This window comes from Chiloscyllium plagiosum, unplaced genomic scaffold (genome assembly GCF_037043375.1).
Source record: "Chiloscyllium plagiosum isolate Xiang-an unplaced genomic scaffold, Cpla_swu_hap1 HiC_scaffold_32, whole genome shotgun sequence".
Taxonomy (NCBI): Eukaryota; Metazoa; Chordata; class Chondrichthyes; order Orectolobiformes; family Hemiscylliidae; genus Chiloscyllium; species Chiloscyllium plagiosum.
In genome coordinates, this window is record NW_028270170.1 from 6536352 (window position 1) to 6553761 (window position 17410).

Sequence of the window (17410 nt, forward strand, 5' to 3'; positions counted from 1 at the left end):
CCTCGCTGTACAAAGCCAGGCAGCTTGTCATGGTGGGCAGTGATCAGTTAAGGGGTGGACTGGTAGCAGTAAGGCACAGTGCTGTGTCAATCTCATACTCACACCATGTGCTAACACCTTACACACTGCATTGGGGTTTCATCCAAATGGCCATGTTTCTCAGTGGAAGCAATGTAATCCTCTCAGTGGAAGCAATGAGAACCAGAGTGGGGGGGGGGGGGGGGGGGGGGGGTTGGGGGGTGGGATAATGTCCTATTGGGTTGGTCTGGGTCAGGGGATCCAGGAATAAGCCACCATCACTCCTGCAGCTCCAGCCAGTGGATTAGCAGAGCATTAGTCAGGGAGATCCAAAGAGATTGGTCATGCATCTGGTCAGTCAGAGTTAATGGTGAGTGGTAGTGGGGGTGGCGTGGAACTCTGTAAGTCCTTGGGGATCACAGAGTCACTGAGACATAATAGCCCTTCATTTACATCGACCAGACATCCCAATCTGACCTTGTCCCATTTGCCAGCATTTAGTCCATATCCCTCTAAACCCTTCCTATTCATATAACCACCCAGACACCTTTTAGATGTTGGAATTGTACAAGCCTCCATCACTTCCTCTGGCAGCTCATTCCATACACACATCATCCTCTGCGTGAAAAGATTACCCCTCAGGTCCTCAACAGAGTGAATGTCAGGGGCTTACAGTAAAGATGTTTTTGATGTTTGTAAATAAAGATTTTTTTTATATGTGACTGAGGTCTTCCTGTGGGAGGTGGTTCCACATTGAACAGTAATAAAATACTCGGCTACTGTGGGCACTGGGGGAAGAGAGACAATGATTTCAAGAGGATTGCACAATGGGATGTGGCTAAGGACAGAGAAACTGTGTGGTCTGCTGCTGCAACAGTGATTGGTGTAGGAATATACACTTGTTTGTCTGAGGAAGTGTTAGCCGTGTGGACTTGGGCCATTGGTTTGTAGTTGCTGTGCCAATAGGTTGGCAATGAGGTACCACTCCAGATTCCAATACTCAGTGGGCTGGGGTTTCAGAATGCCACCAGGAATGTTGGTAAGTCCCAGAGTATCCTGGCAGAGGTGGGAACTTCCAACTACAATGAGTCAGAGAAATGGGTTAGCATTGGACAAGGAGAATGCTACAGGGGTGGAGTAAGTAGTTAATGACGCAAGTGTGGGGACGATAGTGCGAGAAAACAGGTAGGCCTCCAGAAGACACCCCTTCTGTGAAACTCGCCAAAAATAACACTTTGTCAAAATTTGGTGTACTGTACCAGAGTTTCTCTCGGTTGAAGAGTTAGGGTTTGAGCCTCAGAGTTTCAAACAACATTGTAATTAGAGGCTGTTTGGAAAACTTTTAAAAAATGCTACAAGATTCAAGGACACAGTCTGTCAAGCAACTAAGAAACTGGCCCAGAATTCAGATTTCTTTCCTATTATCATATGTGTGCCTCCTGTTCACTCCATCTCTGCAGGTGATATCAGGCTGCCAGCTGTATTGTACCCAACCTGGGGAGGTTACACTATTAAAACTCTTCATGTAACTGCCTGCTGCATTTTAATTTGTCTCCTGTTTCCCCGAGGACCTGGTGATGTGTCAAGCTGCCATGTTCGTCATCTTGTTATTAATGAGGTCCTCGACATCACTGAGACGTGTCCCAGCTCTCTCATTCCCTGCCCATTTACATTCTCCATCTTGAAACTAATGGCTGACAATTTGTGTTTCTGTAATTGCAAATACACCAGCTTCGTACCGCAGTATTTAAACCACTGTTTTGGATCCCCACTAAGTTCCTGTCCAGGTTTTACCAAAGGTGTTGATTCTTGCTGGGGCTGCATTGCCCTCAAGTAATGTATCATCATGTTTTACTCTCTGATAGTAAGAGTCAACCACTAAATGAAAGAGTTAGGACTATAAGATCCCTTTGAGGACGATGCAGTAGTTAGGGAACAGGAACAGGAAACCTGACTGATTTTATCTCCATCTTTTTCTGAGAGAAAGGATGGGGACAACAAGTAATTTCTCAACCCTTTTCCCTACTCCCTGCAGTAGAGGAGTTGGTTCAATCCAGGGAGGGTTACAGAGCTTTGAGGATTGTCACTGGGAATGAAAGATTCCTCTTTCCAATTGACCACAGGTGGGTGATGTGTCCCTCGCAGAAGGACCAATAGTGGGAGCTTCCAGGCAGAGCTGTTTGAAGCAAGCTGTCATGTAATGAGACCTCCAGGATTGCACAGAACGAGGGGTGGAAACTCCAGCAGAGGGAGTGTAAATTGGGAATTTGCTCCTTTGGTATTTTTTGTCCATTAAATTTAGTTGGTTCAATATTGCTTGATCTTTTTCTAAACTGAAACTCTGAGCAAGTTCCTGATTTCACACTCACTGTTGGAGGAGGCCCATATTCCCTGAATGAATAAAGATTCATTGTCATTTCATAGCGCAGAACGTATACGTGTGAGACTGTCTTTGCAATGTTCCAGAATGTTCCCAATCTCAGATTCTACCCGAAGCATTGCTGAATACAATGTTATAATGAGATGAGTAATGTTGAATAGACACAATTGCAATAGCAAATTATGCTAATTTTCTACGAGCTGGAGTGTGGACATGTTGAGTTTGTGAATAATTTCTGTTTATGAAAGGAATTTATTATGTTTGTCAAATGGAAAGACAGGGCAGGGGCGAAGGTGATGCTTTATTTCAAAACAGCTTTACCAGAGAAAATAAGTATTTCTATGAAAATTATCTTTGACAGTTAAAATAAAACTGCTTCAGAGTGAATTTTAAAACAGGGTTTTGTTTTATTCACAGGATTGAATTCCCTTTACTATCGCGGATTCTGTACGTTCTGTCTCAGAGAATATTAAACATCCCCTAGTATTGTTGCAGAATGATACAAGGGCCCTCACACTGAACACCAAGCGGTTGCATTTATATAGCACCTTTACATATTGCAGAACATCTGACAGTGCCTCATTAGAAAGTTAGCAACAAAATTTGACCAAGCCCAAATAAGGATATATTTGGTCAGCTGGCAAAAGTTAGATCAGACAGTTAGGCATGGATGAGGACAGAACTGAAAATGTGTTGCTGGAAAAGCGCAGCAGGTGAGGCAGCATCCAAGGAGCAGGAGAATCGATGTTTCGGGCATGAGCCCTTCTTCAGGAATGAGGACAATCTTAAGAAAGAGAGAGTCAGTGTGTTCCAAAGTTTAAGACTGAGAGAACGAAAGAGATAGGCACCAGTAGTTAATTAAGGACAGCCAGGAATGCTTTCAAAGTTACACATGGAGGAACATCAAGTTCTCAGAGAGTTTGAGGATAGAGGAAGGCTATACAGGAATCTAAATGCAGTAGTGAGAATATTTAAGTTGAGACTGTCTGTAACCACATCAAATACAACAATCATTGAAGATATCTGTGCTCCACCCCATTGTGGCCTCTTGTACTTCAGGGGCTGTGATGGCCGAGTGGTAATGTTCTGTGGGCCTGGATTCAAATCCTGTCATGGCAGGTGATGGAATTTGAATTCAATAAATATCTGGAGTTAGTGATCTAATGACAATGAAACCATTGTCAGGAAAAACTCATCTGGTTCACACATGTCCTTTAGGGGAGGAATCTGCCATCCTTACCTGGTCTGTACTACATGTGACTCCAGTCCCACAGTAATGTAGTTGACACTTAACTGCCCTATGGGCAATAAATGTGACACAAATTGGAATTTGTACGCAAGGTCAAAGGAAATTTGTTCCACAGAGAATGGTGCATTAACCAAATAAGCATTGAAACAAACTATTAATATACCACAACCTGTAAAATAATTTTAGTCTGTACAACGATAAACCTCATGTTTTAGAGTTTGCTTTTTTTTAACCAATGGTCAGACTATCAACTGTTCCTCTGTATAGCCATAAAACCAAAGGACTTCAAACTCAGCTGTCGACCAACCATCCCTACCTCCGTGCTGTTTACGTCACACTGATGGGAATCTGCAAACCAACTGTCTTCAGTCGAGCACTGGTCAATATCCACACTCTGCAGGCTAACATCCATTCGGATCACTCCTCTGAAATAGAAAGCAACAAGCACAAATATAAAGGCAAACAGTTAAATTCCTGGTTAAAAGAATTCACAGAATTGCTACAGCACTGAAGGAGTCTACTCTGCTCACCTTGTCGGTACCAGGTCTCTGACTGAACAGTTCAACTAAAATCATTCTCCTGCCTTCTACCATGATCCTGTGCATTCTCCATTTTAAAGATAATAATCCAATTTCCACTACCACTTGCATTGTCAAAGGAACGTGCCTCCATCTGACGCTCAGACAATGCATCTCAATCTTAATAATTTTCAGTTAATTTACCATTTGACGTTGTTTCATCAGTTACCTTACAACTGTGCGTCCTTGTCCTGGATCCTTCCATCAATAAGATAGTTTCTCCATATTTAACAAAAAGACCAAAAACCTGCAGATGTTGGAAATCAGAAACAAAAACAGTCCTGAAGAAGGACCTGAAATAGTCATTCTGCTTTCTCTCTACACTAGTCTGCCGAGTTTTCTCAACAATTTCTGTTTTAACTTCTATGTATTTACTTTGACCAGAACACTTCGATCAAATCTCCTCCAAATCTGCTAATCCCCAATGAAAACAGTCATCCTGTTAATAGTACTGAAGCTGGCTGAAGAGATAGAAACAATGATGCACCGTTTTTCTTTATATACAGTCAGTTCAGCTATAACACTGTAGTTCCATTCTCGTGCAATCCCATGTTATACGAAAACTGTGTAATAGCAGCACCATTTAAACTAATCTCTCATCTTTTGGAGTGGAGGTTGACTTGAGTGGGTTCATGATCCCTAATCCTTTTGGGATTTTTCCTGCTTTCCTACATTTGTGTAGAAACGTGATATCTGTGTCGATAGGTGCGATCTTCTTGGAGATCCTCTCCACTTTGAGCCAGCAGTCAGTGGTGTAGATTATAGTCATAATTTGGAGGGGCCGGTGTTGGGCTGGGGTAAACTTTTGATGTACGTTCTGTGTCCTGCGATCTTATAGTCCACAAGCACCTGATGAAGGAGCAGCGCTTCGAAAGCTAGTGCTTCCAAATAAACCTGTTGGACTATAAGCCGATGTTCTGTGATTTTTAATTTTGGACATCTCTGGAATCAATCTTGTGAGGATAGAAAAGGAATTAAAACATTTGCAGAGTTTTGAAAAAGTGGCACTGGACTCAAAACATTAATTCTGATTTCCTTCCCCACAAATGTTGCCAGACCTGCTGAGTTTCTCCAGTAATTTCTGTTTTTGCATCACTGAATGACAGATCATCTTGCTGCTGTTTGTGGCAGTTTGCTGTGCAAACCAATTGTTCTTTCCCATGACTGTGGCAGAGGATCATTCATACACACTTATGAGGTCAGCTGTCTCAGATAAAAGATTTTAATTTAAAAAAGTGTTAGTGCAGAATAACATGTGACAATAGGAACATTCAGAGAAGATGCAAAATGATTGAAAACATTTAGAGAGAAAAGAAACGAATAAAGGAGCAGAGAAATCAACACTTTATAAATTAAAAAAGGATTTTCTACAGAGCCAATCATGGAAATGTGTTCCTGTTAAAAAGTAATCATTGATTTTCATAGGATTTTTAATGTGATGGACAATGTAAACAGATTAGAGATTGCAAAGGGATTTGAATTGCCTGGAGTTAATGTTGCAGAGAAGTAGATAGATGTGATGAATGAGTACATGGATTGGAACAGAAAGACTGACAAGACATTGCGGCTGAAGCTAATGAAGAGTGAAATGGATTGTGATGAATATTTTACTCTGGCGAACATGGGCCAGTTGTAGCCAACAGGCATTTTTCTCTGGTATTTCTCTTTGATTCTCCACTGATGAATTACTTCAGTCTCTTGCAAATCCTATTTACAGCTTTGATCACTTATCTCAGACCTCTACCCTATTGATCCATTTTAGAAATTTGTACATAAGCTGTGGGTTTTGTTGGCTGGTCTAACATTTAAAACCCATCCCTAATTAGCTCTTCAGAAGGTGCTGGTGAGCTGCTGCAGTCACAGAATCGACAGCACAGAAAAGGCACTTTGGCCCATCCAGTCTGCAATGACAAAAAAATTACTCTCATTCTACTCTAATCCCACTTTGCAGCACTTTGCCCAGAACATTGAATGTTTTGACATTTCACGTGCTCATCCAAGTACTTTTTAAAGGTTATGAGGTTTCCTGCATCAACTATCCTTTCAGGCATTGCATTCCAGATTCTCACCACCCTCTGGGTGAAAAACTATTTCCTCAAAACCCCCCAAAACCTCCTGTCTTTCCCTTTAAAATTATGCCCCTTGTTACTGATTCTTCACCTAAAGGGTAACAGCTGCTCTCTATCCACCCTTTCCATGTCCCTCATAATTATACACATCTCAATCAGGCCCCTCTCTGCCTTTTATGCTCGAAAGAAAACAAACCAATCTTATCCGGCTTCCCTTCATAACTAAACGGCTCATCCCAGGCACCATCCTGGTGAATCTCCTCTACACCCTCTCCAATGCAATCACATCCTTCCTGTAATGAGGTGACCAGAATGCACACAGTACTCCAGCTCTGGCCTCACCGAAGTCCTGTACAGCTCCAGCATAACCGCCCTGCTCTTGGAATCTATGCCTCGACTGATAAAGGCAAGTGAACCATACACCTTCTTAACCATCCTATTTATCTGCCCTGATGCCTTCAGAAACCTGTGGACAAAACCCCATGATCCCTCTGTTTCTCTGAGTTTCCTAGTGTTCTGCCATTCAGTGAGTATTCCCTTGTCTTGTTACTTCTGCCAAACGAGCAACACCTCACACTTATCAGGGTTAAATTCCACCCGCCATTGATCTATCCATCCAACCAATCTGTGACTGAGACCTTGTTCCTCACTGTCAACCACCAGGCCAATCATCATGCCAGCTGAAGACTTACTTACCAACCCCCCCCCCCGATGTGTGGCTTGGAGGGGAATCTTGCAGGTGGTGGTGTTCCCCTGTATATGCTGTCCTTGCACTTCTAGAGGATAGAGGGCAGTGTTTGGAAGGTGTTGTCAAAGAGCTTCCACAATAATAACATTTTTGGCTCTGACCTGTCATCAAACCCACACAGGTTGGGGTGGTTACTATGTTGATCATTGCCCTCAGGTAGGTCCTGGGGTGATGTTGGGTGTTTGGGAGAGAATGAGTCAAGAGTGAGGTGCTGGAATAGCACAGCAGGTCAGGCAGAATCCAAGGAGCAGGGAAAGTCGACATTTCGGGCCGGGGCCCTTCATCAGGAATAAGCCCTTCCTCATTCCTGAAGATTAGATTAAATTCCCTACAGGATAGAAATAGGCTCTTCTGGCCCACAAGTCCACATCAAACTCTGAAGAGTAACCCACCCATACCCATTCCCCTACCCTGTATTTCCCTCTGACAAATGCACCTAACACTGTGGGCAATTTAGCATGGCCAATTCACTTGACCTGCACATTTTTGGATTGTGGGAGGAAACCTGTGCAGACACGAGGAGAATGTGCAAACTCCACACAGACAGTCACCCGAGGCTGGAATTGAACCCAGGTCCCTGGGCTGTGAGGCAGCAGTGCTAACCACTGAGCCACCAAGGGAGAGAATATTCTTTTCTCCTCCTTGTTCATGTAACTAGCTGAGAAAACGAAATGTCTGTCATGTGTTTCCCCACCTGCATCACTCCTGCCAATTCTGTGATCCCTTAATGACCTGTTAGAGTGCGGTGGAATCTAAAGGACGGGTTGAGTCTGTGCAAATGCAGACAGACCTCAGTCCTACAGGGACCAGTCTCTGGGCTCCTCACTGGGGCTGGAGGAGATCTTCACAGTCTCATCAAATGGTCTCTTTCCTCCAAAAAGCCTATCCAGATTCTCCCTCTCTGAAAGGTCATTTTTTTAAAAACATAAAATGTGTTCAAGTAAAAAAAAGCCTTTTTTGATGAATTTTATCCGACATTGACTTACAATAAAATGCAGGAACTTGTTCTTTAAATCCTGGAGATTTCAGGATGATCTTGGTGAGTACCTAACACAGGTAACGGAGGATGTCTGTTTTACTCAGTCCTCAGAAACCCCTAAATATCACTGGAACTAATAAGGGGGTCTTACATTTAGATTTACAAAAGGTGACATTACAAAATTGGAGAATTTGGAGTAATTCTAGCACAAGTTCCAGTCCATTCACAAGAGCGACTCATGCTGCCCATTAGGAAACAACTACAAGCCAGACGCTCCAACGGCTTTAATTAAAAATGGAATTTTAATTACACTATTAATTAGGAAACCAGTACAGGAATTTGTTTACAAATTTGACTGCATGTTATGAAAGTTGTCATCTCGAACGTGATTTATATAATTAATGTGAATCTAATAATGTACTAATTATATAGAAAACAAATGAACACTTTTGGCAGCGGACTCTGTGCTCTTTATAAATCTCCGGAAGCACATCTCTCTCACATCATTTACTGCTTCTCACCAAACTGTTTATTTTCTCTCCGTGTTGTCATTTTTATTTCTGCTTTTTGACAAATCAGTCCTGAAGGCTTTCACTTTTCTCAGTGTTTTGTTAATTGGGCACTGACAATATTTGCGGTGAGTGACAGCAAGCTATTTAACATGAAGGGGCATCACGGCTGGGCCCTACTGTGTTGTTACACATACAGTTTTCATTAGGTGTCACTGGAAAGAAGTGATCAGTACAAAAACTGCCTGGAAACACCTCAAACCTTAGCCAGAGTCATTAAAAGAAAACAATATCATTTATATAGTCATGTTTATGAACACTAGACACTCCTTACAACATTATAATGTATGAGCTCACACACAACTGTGTGTTACTGATGGAATAACCTCATATTTTTATAACTAAATAATCAATAAAAGGGGAAGACTCTGTGTGTTAATGCTCCTATAATTATTGTCTTCGGTTTGTTCACTTGCCCCAGCAATGTCCTGGTGAGCAACCTTCAATTCCTGGAGACCTGAGGACAATCCCAGAGGAATTGCCAACTCCCAGCTATCCAACCTGAGATGAATGCCCCATATTGACAGGAACCCTCCATCAAACAGTCTGTACAGACTTTCTATTTTGTTAATTCACCTCTTATCCATATTTCATATCCTTCCAAGGTTATATTCTCCCTAACTCTGTAATCTTCTCCATCTGTAAAGACGTCCTCTGAGATATGTGTGCTTCTCCAATTCTGTTGTTCTAGGAATTTATGATTTCCATTGGGCCACAATTGGTGGCCACACCTTCACCTGTCTAAGTGTTAAACAACAGAATTCTGTCCCAAAACCTCTCCACTTGTCTCACCTCTCCTTGAGACATTGCTTTATAACCAAGCTTTTGGTCACCTGTCCTAATAACCCCCAAATCTTTGAGGAGGAAAATGGAAGACTTCAGTGGACCTCGATGAGTTGGTGAAATGGGAGATGGTTGGCCAATGAAATTCAATGCGGAGAAGTGTGTGGTGATACACTTTAGTGCAAACATCATGGAGAGACAGGGTAAAATAAAGGATGCTATTCTGAAAAGTATTGCAGAGAGACCTGGGTGTCTCCATCTTGACTTGGAAATGTATTGGTGTTCCTGCAGTATCACTGGTTCAAATTCCTAATGGCTTTGTGGGTCTAGCCATAGCACATGGACTGCAGCTGTTCAAGAAGGCAGCTCACCCCCACCTTCTCAAGGGCAACACGGGATGGGCAATATATGCTCACACCAGCCATTGAAGCCTATGTCCAATGAGTGAATTAAACAAAAATGTGTATGAGTCATTAAAGCTGGCAGGACAGATATAGCAAACTGTTAATAAAGTATTCAGTATTCTATGCTTCATCATTAGCAACATAGAGTGCAAGAGAGGGAGGATATGCTGAACCTGTATGAGTCATTAATTAGACCTCAGCTGGAGTAATTTGTACATTTTGGGTGCCACAGTTTAGCATAAAATGTGAGAACACATTGGAGAGAATTCAGAAGAGGATCCAGGGATGAAAAACTTGAGTTATGAGGAAAGATTGAAGGATTGGGGATGTTTTCCTTAAAGAAATGAAGACTAAGAGAGATTTAATAGAACTTTTCAAGATCATGAATGGACTGGACAGAGTAGATCAGAAGAAACTGTTCTGGCTCATAAAAGGATCAAGAAAGAGGGCACGGATTTCAACTGTCTTACAGATTAGATTCTCTACAGTATGGAAATAGGCCCTTCGGCCCAACAAGGCCACACTGACCCTCCAAACAGTAACACACCCAGACCAATTCCCATACCCTATATTTACTTCTAACTCATGCACCTAACACTATGGGCAATTTAGCATGGCCAATTCACCTGACCTGCAGGTCTTTGGATTGTGGGAGGAAGTCCACACAGACACGGGCGAATGTGCAAACTCCACACAGTTAAAAATCACACAACACCAGGTTATAGTCCAACAGGTTTAATTGGAAGCACACTAGCTTTCGGAGCTAGTGTTGTGTGATTTTTAACTTTGTACGCCCCAGTCCAACACCGGCATCTCTAAATCAAACTCCACACAGACAGATCACCCGAGGTAGGAATCGTACCTGGGTCCCTGGTACTGTGAGGTAGCAGTGTTAGCCACTGAAGCCACCATGCTGCCCCAAAAGAAACAAAGTGCAAAACACTTTATCAGAGTGTCTAGAATACACTGCCTAGGGGTGTGGTGGAGGTAGGTTCAGTCGAGGCATTCAAGAGGGCATTGGCTGATTACTTAAATAGAAACAATGAGCAGGATTACGTGGAAAGAGCAGGAGATTGAGATTAAGTGAAAATATTCAGTGAGCTGGAGCTGGGTCAAATGAACACTTTCTGCATTGTAACATTTTTGTAGTTTTATGTTTTTGAGTCAAATTTTGTTTCAGATCACTTCTGTGAAACACCTTGGGAAGTTTGATCATGCTAGTCTTGCCAAATTAATACAAAAATGTTACTGTCAACAAGTTTAACTGCTGTGTCTTCTGTAGCTCATTTCCTAACCAACTGATCCTGGGCAAACTAATTGGAAGCTAGACTGTCTTTCTTTATGTGAAAGTAAGATGCCACAGATGTTGGAAAACAGAAAATATTGGAAGCATTCAGCAGTTTTGGCACCATGTATGGAGAAAAACCGAATCAATATTTCAGGTCGATGTGATCTTTCATCAGAATTCTGTTTCTCTCCACAGTTGCTACCTGACCTACTGAGGTAAAAAAAAACTGCAGATGCTGGAATCCAAAGTAGACAAGCAGGAGGCTGGGGGAACACAGCAAGGCAGGCAGCATCAGGAGGTGGAGACGTCAACGTTTCAGGTATAATCCTTCTTCAGGACTGAAACGTTGACTTCTCCACCTCCTGATGCTTACTGTGTTCATACAGCCTCCTGTTTGTCTACTTACACCTGACCCACATCTGTTTCTCCCTTTTTTAATACTTCTCTCACTGCAATATTGTGGCCTGTTAAATTGTGGTGCAATGATATTGCAAGGCTTATATATAGTTCAAATGTCAGGAGATCCACAAGATGATCAGCTATGACCATATTGAGTGGTGGAGCAGGCTTTAAGGGCTGGATAAACTACTCCTGGTTCTATTTTCTACCTAGATTGTTATGTGGAGTTTTGGTTTTCTTATCCAAGGAAGGATGTTCTGGCAATGGAGGGAATGCAGCAAAGATTTACCGGACTGATTCCTAGGACGGCAGGACTGATGGGTGAACATTGGTTAGAACTATATTCACTGGCGTTTAGAAAACTGAAGGGAATCTCATAGAAACCAGGAGTAGTCCACTGGAGTAGTGCCAGATGATTGGAGGGTGCCAAATGTTGTTCCCTTGTTCAAGAAAGGGAATAGGGATAATCCTGGGAATTACAGACCAGTTGGTCTTACGTCTATGGTGGGCAGATTATTGGAGAGGATTCTGAGGGACAGGATTTATGATTACTTGGATAACCAAAATTTGATTAGAGCTAGTCAGCATGATTTTGTGACAGGCAGGTCATGTCTCACAAGCCTTCCTGAATTCTTTGAGGATGTGACAAAACATATTGATAAAGGTAGAGCAGTGAATGTGGTGTATATGGATTTTAGCAAATGGTTTGATAAGGTTCCCCATGGTAGGCTCATTCAGAAAGTAAGGAGGATAGGATACAGGGAAATTTGGCCATCTGGATACAGAATTGGCTGTCCCATAGAAAACAGAAGGTGTTAGTAGATGGAAAATATTAAGTCTGGATCTTGGAGACCAGTGGTGTTCTGCAGGGATCTGTTCTGGGACCTCTGCTCTTTGTGGTTTTTATAAATGATTTGGATGAGGAAATGGAAGGGTGGATGAGGAAATGGAAGGGTGGATTAGTAAGTTTGCCAATGACACAAAGGTTGGTGGAGTTGTGGAATAGTGTGGAGGGCTGTTGTAGGTTGCAATGGGACATTGATAGGATGCAGAACTGGGCTGATAAGTGGCAGATGGAGTTCAACCTGGAAAAGTGTGAAGTGATCCACTATGGAAGGTCAAATTTGAATACAGAATACAGGATTAATACAGGATTCTTGGCAGTGTGGAGGAACAGAGGGATCTTGGGGTCTATGTTTATAGATCCCTCAAAGTTGCCACCCAAGTTGATAGGGTTGTTAAGAAGTCGTATGGTGTGTTAGCTTTCATTAGCAGGGGGATTGAGTTTAAGAGCTGCGAGGTTATGCTGCAGTTCTATACAGCCCTGGTTAGACCACACTTAGAATATGGTGTTCAGTTCTGGTCACCTCATTATAGGAAGGATGTGGAAGCTTTAGAGAGGATGCAGAGTAGCTTTACCAGGATACTGCCTGGACTGGAGGGCATGTCTTATGAAGAAAGATTGAGGAGCTAGGGCTTTTCTCATTGGAGTGAAGAAGGATGAGAGATGACATGATAGAGATGTACAAGATGATGAGAGGCATAGATAGAGTGGATAATCAGAGACTTTTTCCCAGGGTAGAAATGGCTGTCACAAGAGTGCATAATTTTAATGTGTTTGGAGGAAGCTTAGGGGAGATGTCAGGGATAGTTTCGTTACACACAGAGTGGTGAATGCGTGGAATGCACTACCAGCAGTGGTAGTACAATCAGATACAGTCAGGACATTTAAGTGACTCTTGGATAGGCACATGGATGATAGTAACAGGAAGAGTAGGTAGGTTAGTTTGATTTTAGGGTAGGATAAAAGGTTGGCACAACATCAAGGGCTGAAGGGCCTGTTTTGTGCTGTACTGGTCTACATTCTATACTTTATGTTCTATAAGTGTAACAGATCTGGAAAGGATCAATGCAAGGATGGGGGTGACAGTCTAAGGATATGGGGTAAGCCATTTAGGACTGAGCTGAGGAGAAATGTCTTCACCCAGAGAGTGGGAGCCTGTGGGATTCTCTGCCGCAGAAAGTGATTGAGGCCAAAATATTGAATGTTTTCAACAAGGAGTCAGGCATAGTTCTTCAGGGCAGAGGGATTAAAGGGTATGGGGAGAAAGCAGGAACAGGGCACTGAGTTGGATGATCAGCCGTGATCATCACGAATGGTGGAGTAGTCTTGAAGGGCTGAATGTGGGTAGAGTGTGGCGCTGGAAAAGCACAGCAGGTCCGGAAACATCCGAGGAGCAGGAGAATTGACGTTTCGGGCAAAAACCCCTCTCCTGCTCCTCGGATGCTGCCTGACCTTCTGTACTTTTCTAACACCACTGCTGTCTCTGATCTCCAGCATCTGCAGTCCTCACTTTTTCCTCGCAGGGCTGAATGGCCTACTCCTGATTGGCTATTGTACATTTCTATGTCAGTATCTCTCCTGCCACTGCACTATTGGTGTATTGATGTGCATCTGGAACCAGGGAGTTGGTGCCCATAGACACATTGATAGTCTATTCCTACTCCTCTCATTAGCTCCCTCAGCCAAGACCTCCAGCCTAACCACAGCAGCAAGTACAGTGCTGACTGGGACAGCGAGAGGATGCAAGTGTTTCTTTCTTCGATATTTGGAATGTAGAATCTTCATGACAAAACAGTGCAGCTTATATTCTGTGTTTGCTTAATGAACAATCAGAGACTCACACTGTAAAAGCTTTGGCCATCCCTGAGTTAATGCAGCAAGCATTAATCTGTGGGGTCACGAGCAGCAACTGTATGGCTGATGGGTGGAACCTGTGCACTTGTAGTAGCAACAAATGCAGTTTTGAAAGATAGGCAACTGAGAGTAAGGCTGCATCATGTTGCAATTAAACTGTGCAGACAGTTTCCTAATCAATCTGCTCAGCAATATTACAACACGCACCTGGAGCAGGTGCAACTTGAATGCAGGCCTCCTAGCTGAGAGGTAGGGACACCATCACTGCACCACAAAAGCCCCTTGCAGCTGTATGAGAGTGAAAATGAGAATCACTTCCTCAAAAGCAATGCAAATCTGCAAAAGCTGGCATTGCTAGCATCATTTAGCTGGGCGGCACGGTGGCACACTGGGCGGCACGGTGGCACAGTGGTTAGCACTGCTGCCTCACAGCGCTAGAGACCCGGGTTCAATTCCCGCCTCTGGCGACTGACTGTGTGGAGTTTGCACATTCTCCCCGTGTCTGCGTGGGTTTCCTCCGGGTGCTCCGGTTTCCTCCCACAGTCCAAAGATGTGCAGGTTAGGTGAATTGGCCATGCTAAATAGCCCGTAGTGTTAGGTAAGGGGTAAATGTAGGGGTATGGGTGGGTTGCGCTTCGGAGGGGCGGTGTGGACTTGTTGGGCCGAAGGGCCTGTTTCCACACTGTAAGTAATCTAATCTAATCTAATCTAATTTAAATATTAAGATTGAGATCAATGGATGTTGTCAGGTAATGAGTTAAAGCAAAGATCAGATATGATCTGTAATCCACACAAAATACAGATGTAATACTCTCTGCATTTCAGTGATTTGAGATTATTCTTTGATCAATATTTCAAATAAAATAATTAAACAAAATATAATTTTGCTCCTCAAGTAATGCTGCATGTTAACACCTAACTTCATTAGAAGGGGTGAGCTGCAGATGTGTGGTGTGATGATTGAAAAACTATAATTACAAGTTAATACCTACCACCTTGTTACAATAACTGTGAAAGCAGTATGTAGAAAATCCATAATTAGATCCATAACAATACCACAGGGAAAGCATTGGGATGTCAATGATTATCATTCTCAGAGCCCTCTGACTTTCTCATTATAACATCCAGCAACAATTGAGGTGTGCAGCTAATGTTTTTCTTTCACTTTTGCAAAGATGTGCTCCCTTTTATCTTTATAAATTTATTTTTAATTCATTCAAAATAATCTCCATTCCTCTTCTCATCTTGGGACAATTTAAATGGTTCAGGATGATCCAACAATTGAGGTCATGAACGGGGCTATATAAATGAAAATCTTTTTTTAACTCACAATCTAAGGCCCGCTGAGAAGATGGCCTTTTAGCAACATTCCCTCTAAGCTGTGTATGTCTGCCAAAACCTGGAATGTACTGCACAGGCCTCCGTCCAAGTTGTCTGTCACCCTGACCAAAGAAAGGAATTCCAAAAGCAGTTCACAACGAATCTGGAAAATCCCCACTCACCCAACTTAACTTCCGGAGAGTGGAATCAAATAAAGTCAGCTGGAATCGTCCCTTGCACCCAGAGCACTGGGTTTGAAGATGATCAACACCACAGCTAGGATTGATGGAAATGATCAACATGAGAGCTCCTGGAACAAAAACCATCAGGCTCTCCCTTAGGTGACAACCCAAGATTCCAAGCCATGGAGACAGAATTCCAACAATTCCAGGCCTCTGCCCAAAAATGGATCAACAAGATAAAGGATAAGATAAAGATAAAGAATAAGTGGTGGGAAGAGAAAGGTTAAGGGATCCAGCAGTATGATAATTAACATGGCATACAAGACTTTTATTGAAGCCACTGGGTCCATCTATAAACCAACTTCATCAAATAAACCAGATTTTCTTCACTCACAAAATGGTGCCTCTCTCCTTAATGATGGTAATGCCCTCTGTCAATGCTGAAAAGTGCCTTTCCAACTATCATGATCACTCCCCAGGTAAGGTCCTCAGTTTGATGCAGTTATAGACAGGATACACTAAATCAGTCAGCTCCCAGCCGAGCTGAGAAGAACTGCTCCCCTTCTTTATTCACCTCTTTCTATAGTTGATTGCAAAAAGGTTAATTTTTCCCCAAACCAATAAATTTATGTTTTAAAAAGAACTAATTTAACTAGACTTCATTGAATGAATAAAAGACTGAAATTATTAGTTACTAAACATGAGAATAAATAATAAACAACATGTGCACACAGATGAATAATAAGTAGTGAGTCCAAAAACAAGATTAAGTTATAAAGGTATATGTTTCAGTCTGTGAGTCATTCATGAAGGGTATAACGTTGTATCCTGTGTCTGCTACAATGGGCCGTTGTGGTAGCATTGACATCAGTTACTGAACAATCAAGCCTGGGATTCTTGGTTTTGCAGGTTGATTGAAATTCTTTTGGCCTCGTTCTTCTTAACAGAGATTGGCTGATGGCACTTGGTGAAAGTGTTTTCCCTTCTCCACCTGTAGTGCAGGGGTAGTTAGTGGCTATTCTCGAAGCTATAGACTTAGACACCTGTTCACACTATTGGATAGCAGGCCACGGGCACACACAGACTAGGGCTGAATTTGTTTTAAACCATGTTTTTTTGCATATGCCTGGAAAGGTACAACACAAACTTGTCTGAAAGTGCCCTGCTGCAGGTAAGAAATTGTCCTTCTCAATTGCAGCCTTACTCTGGCCCCTGACTGTAGTCCCTGCTTTGTCCTTTCTGTATGCCATAAAAGTTCAACTTGATCAATATTTCATTCATTAACTCCTAGATAGTTTACCTTCTTACTGAACTGAAGTAACAGACTTTTTTGGAAATAATATTTGAACTCACTGTTAAAAATGGCTGTTTGACCTTTGTTAAAAGAATCAAGTCATCTGCACCCAACTGAAAACTAAAATTTCTTTTTCCTTCACTTTTGAAGCCAAGTTCCCAAATAATTATAATGATAAGATGTTATAAACCTTTATCACAGTTGAAAGATAATTTGTTTTCTTGGTATATTTGGGCACTTCCTATCCCTCCCCAGCAGCCTCCCCTCTACATAGTAACAATGACTACACTCCAAAATGAATTAGTGTGAAAAGCCTTGATTCCTTTTTAAGTGACACAACAAGCACATATTTAAGTGCAAGTTATATTTGCTGTTTTCAAAATAAATGTTCTGAAAATAAATAATCTTTAAATCACAGGTATTAATGCGATCATTTTATGTCTATATCGAGC

The 17410-nt window shown here is 42.2% G+C and overlaps 1 protein-coding gene across 2 annotated transcripts in view; it reads right to left on the reverse strand.

Moving 5' to 3' along the window:
* The window catches only part of gpr179 (G protein-coupled receptor 179), a 125196-nt gene that overhangs the window by 94746 nt on the left and 13040 nt on the right, over positions 1–17410 (reverse strand). For both annotated transcript variants that reach the window (XR_015752478.1, XM_087977740.1), the window contains exon 2: positions 3964–4072. Coding sequence is in view for 1 of the 2 variants with exons in the window: in XM_087977740.1 (XP_087833866.1) it covers positions 3964–4072 (109 nt within the window). In the remaining variant the exon portion in view is untranslated. The remainder of the gene's footprint in view (positions 1–3963; positions 4073–17410) is intronic.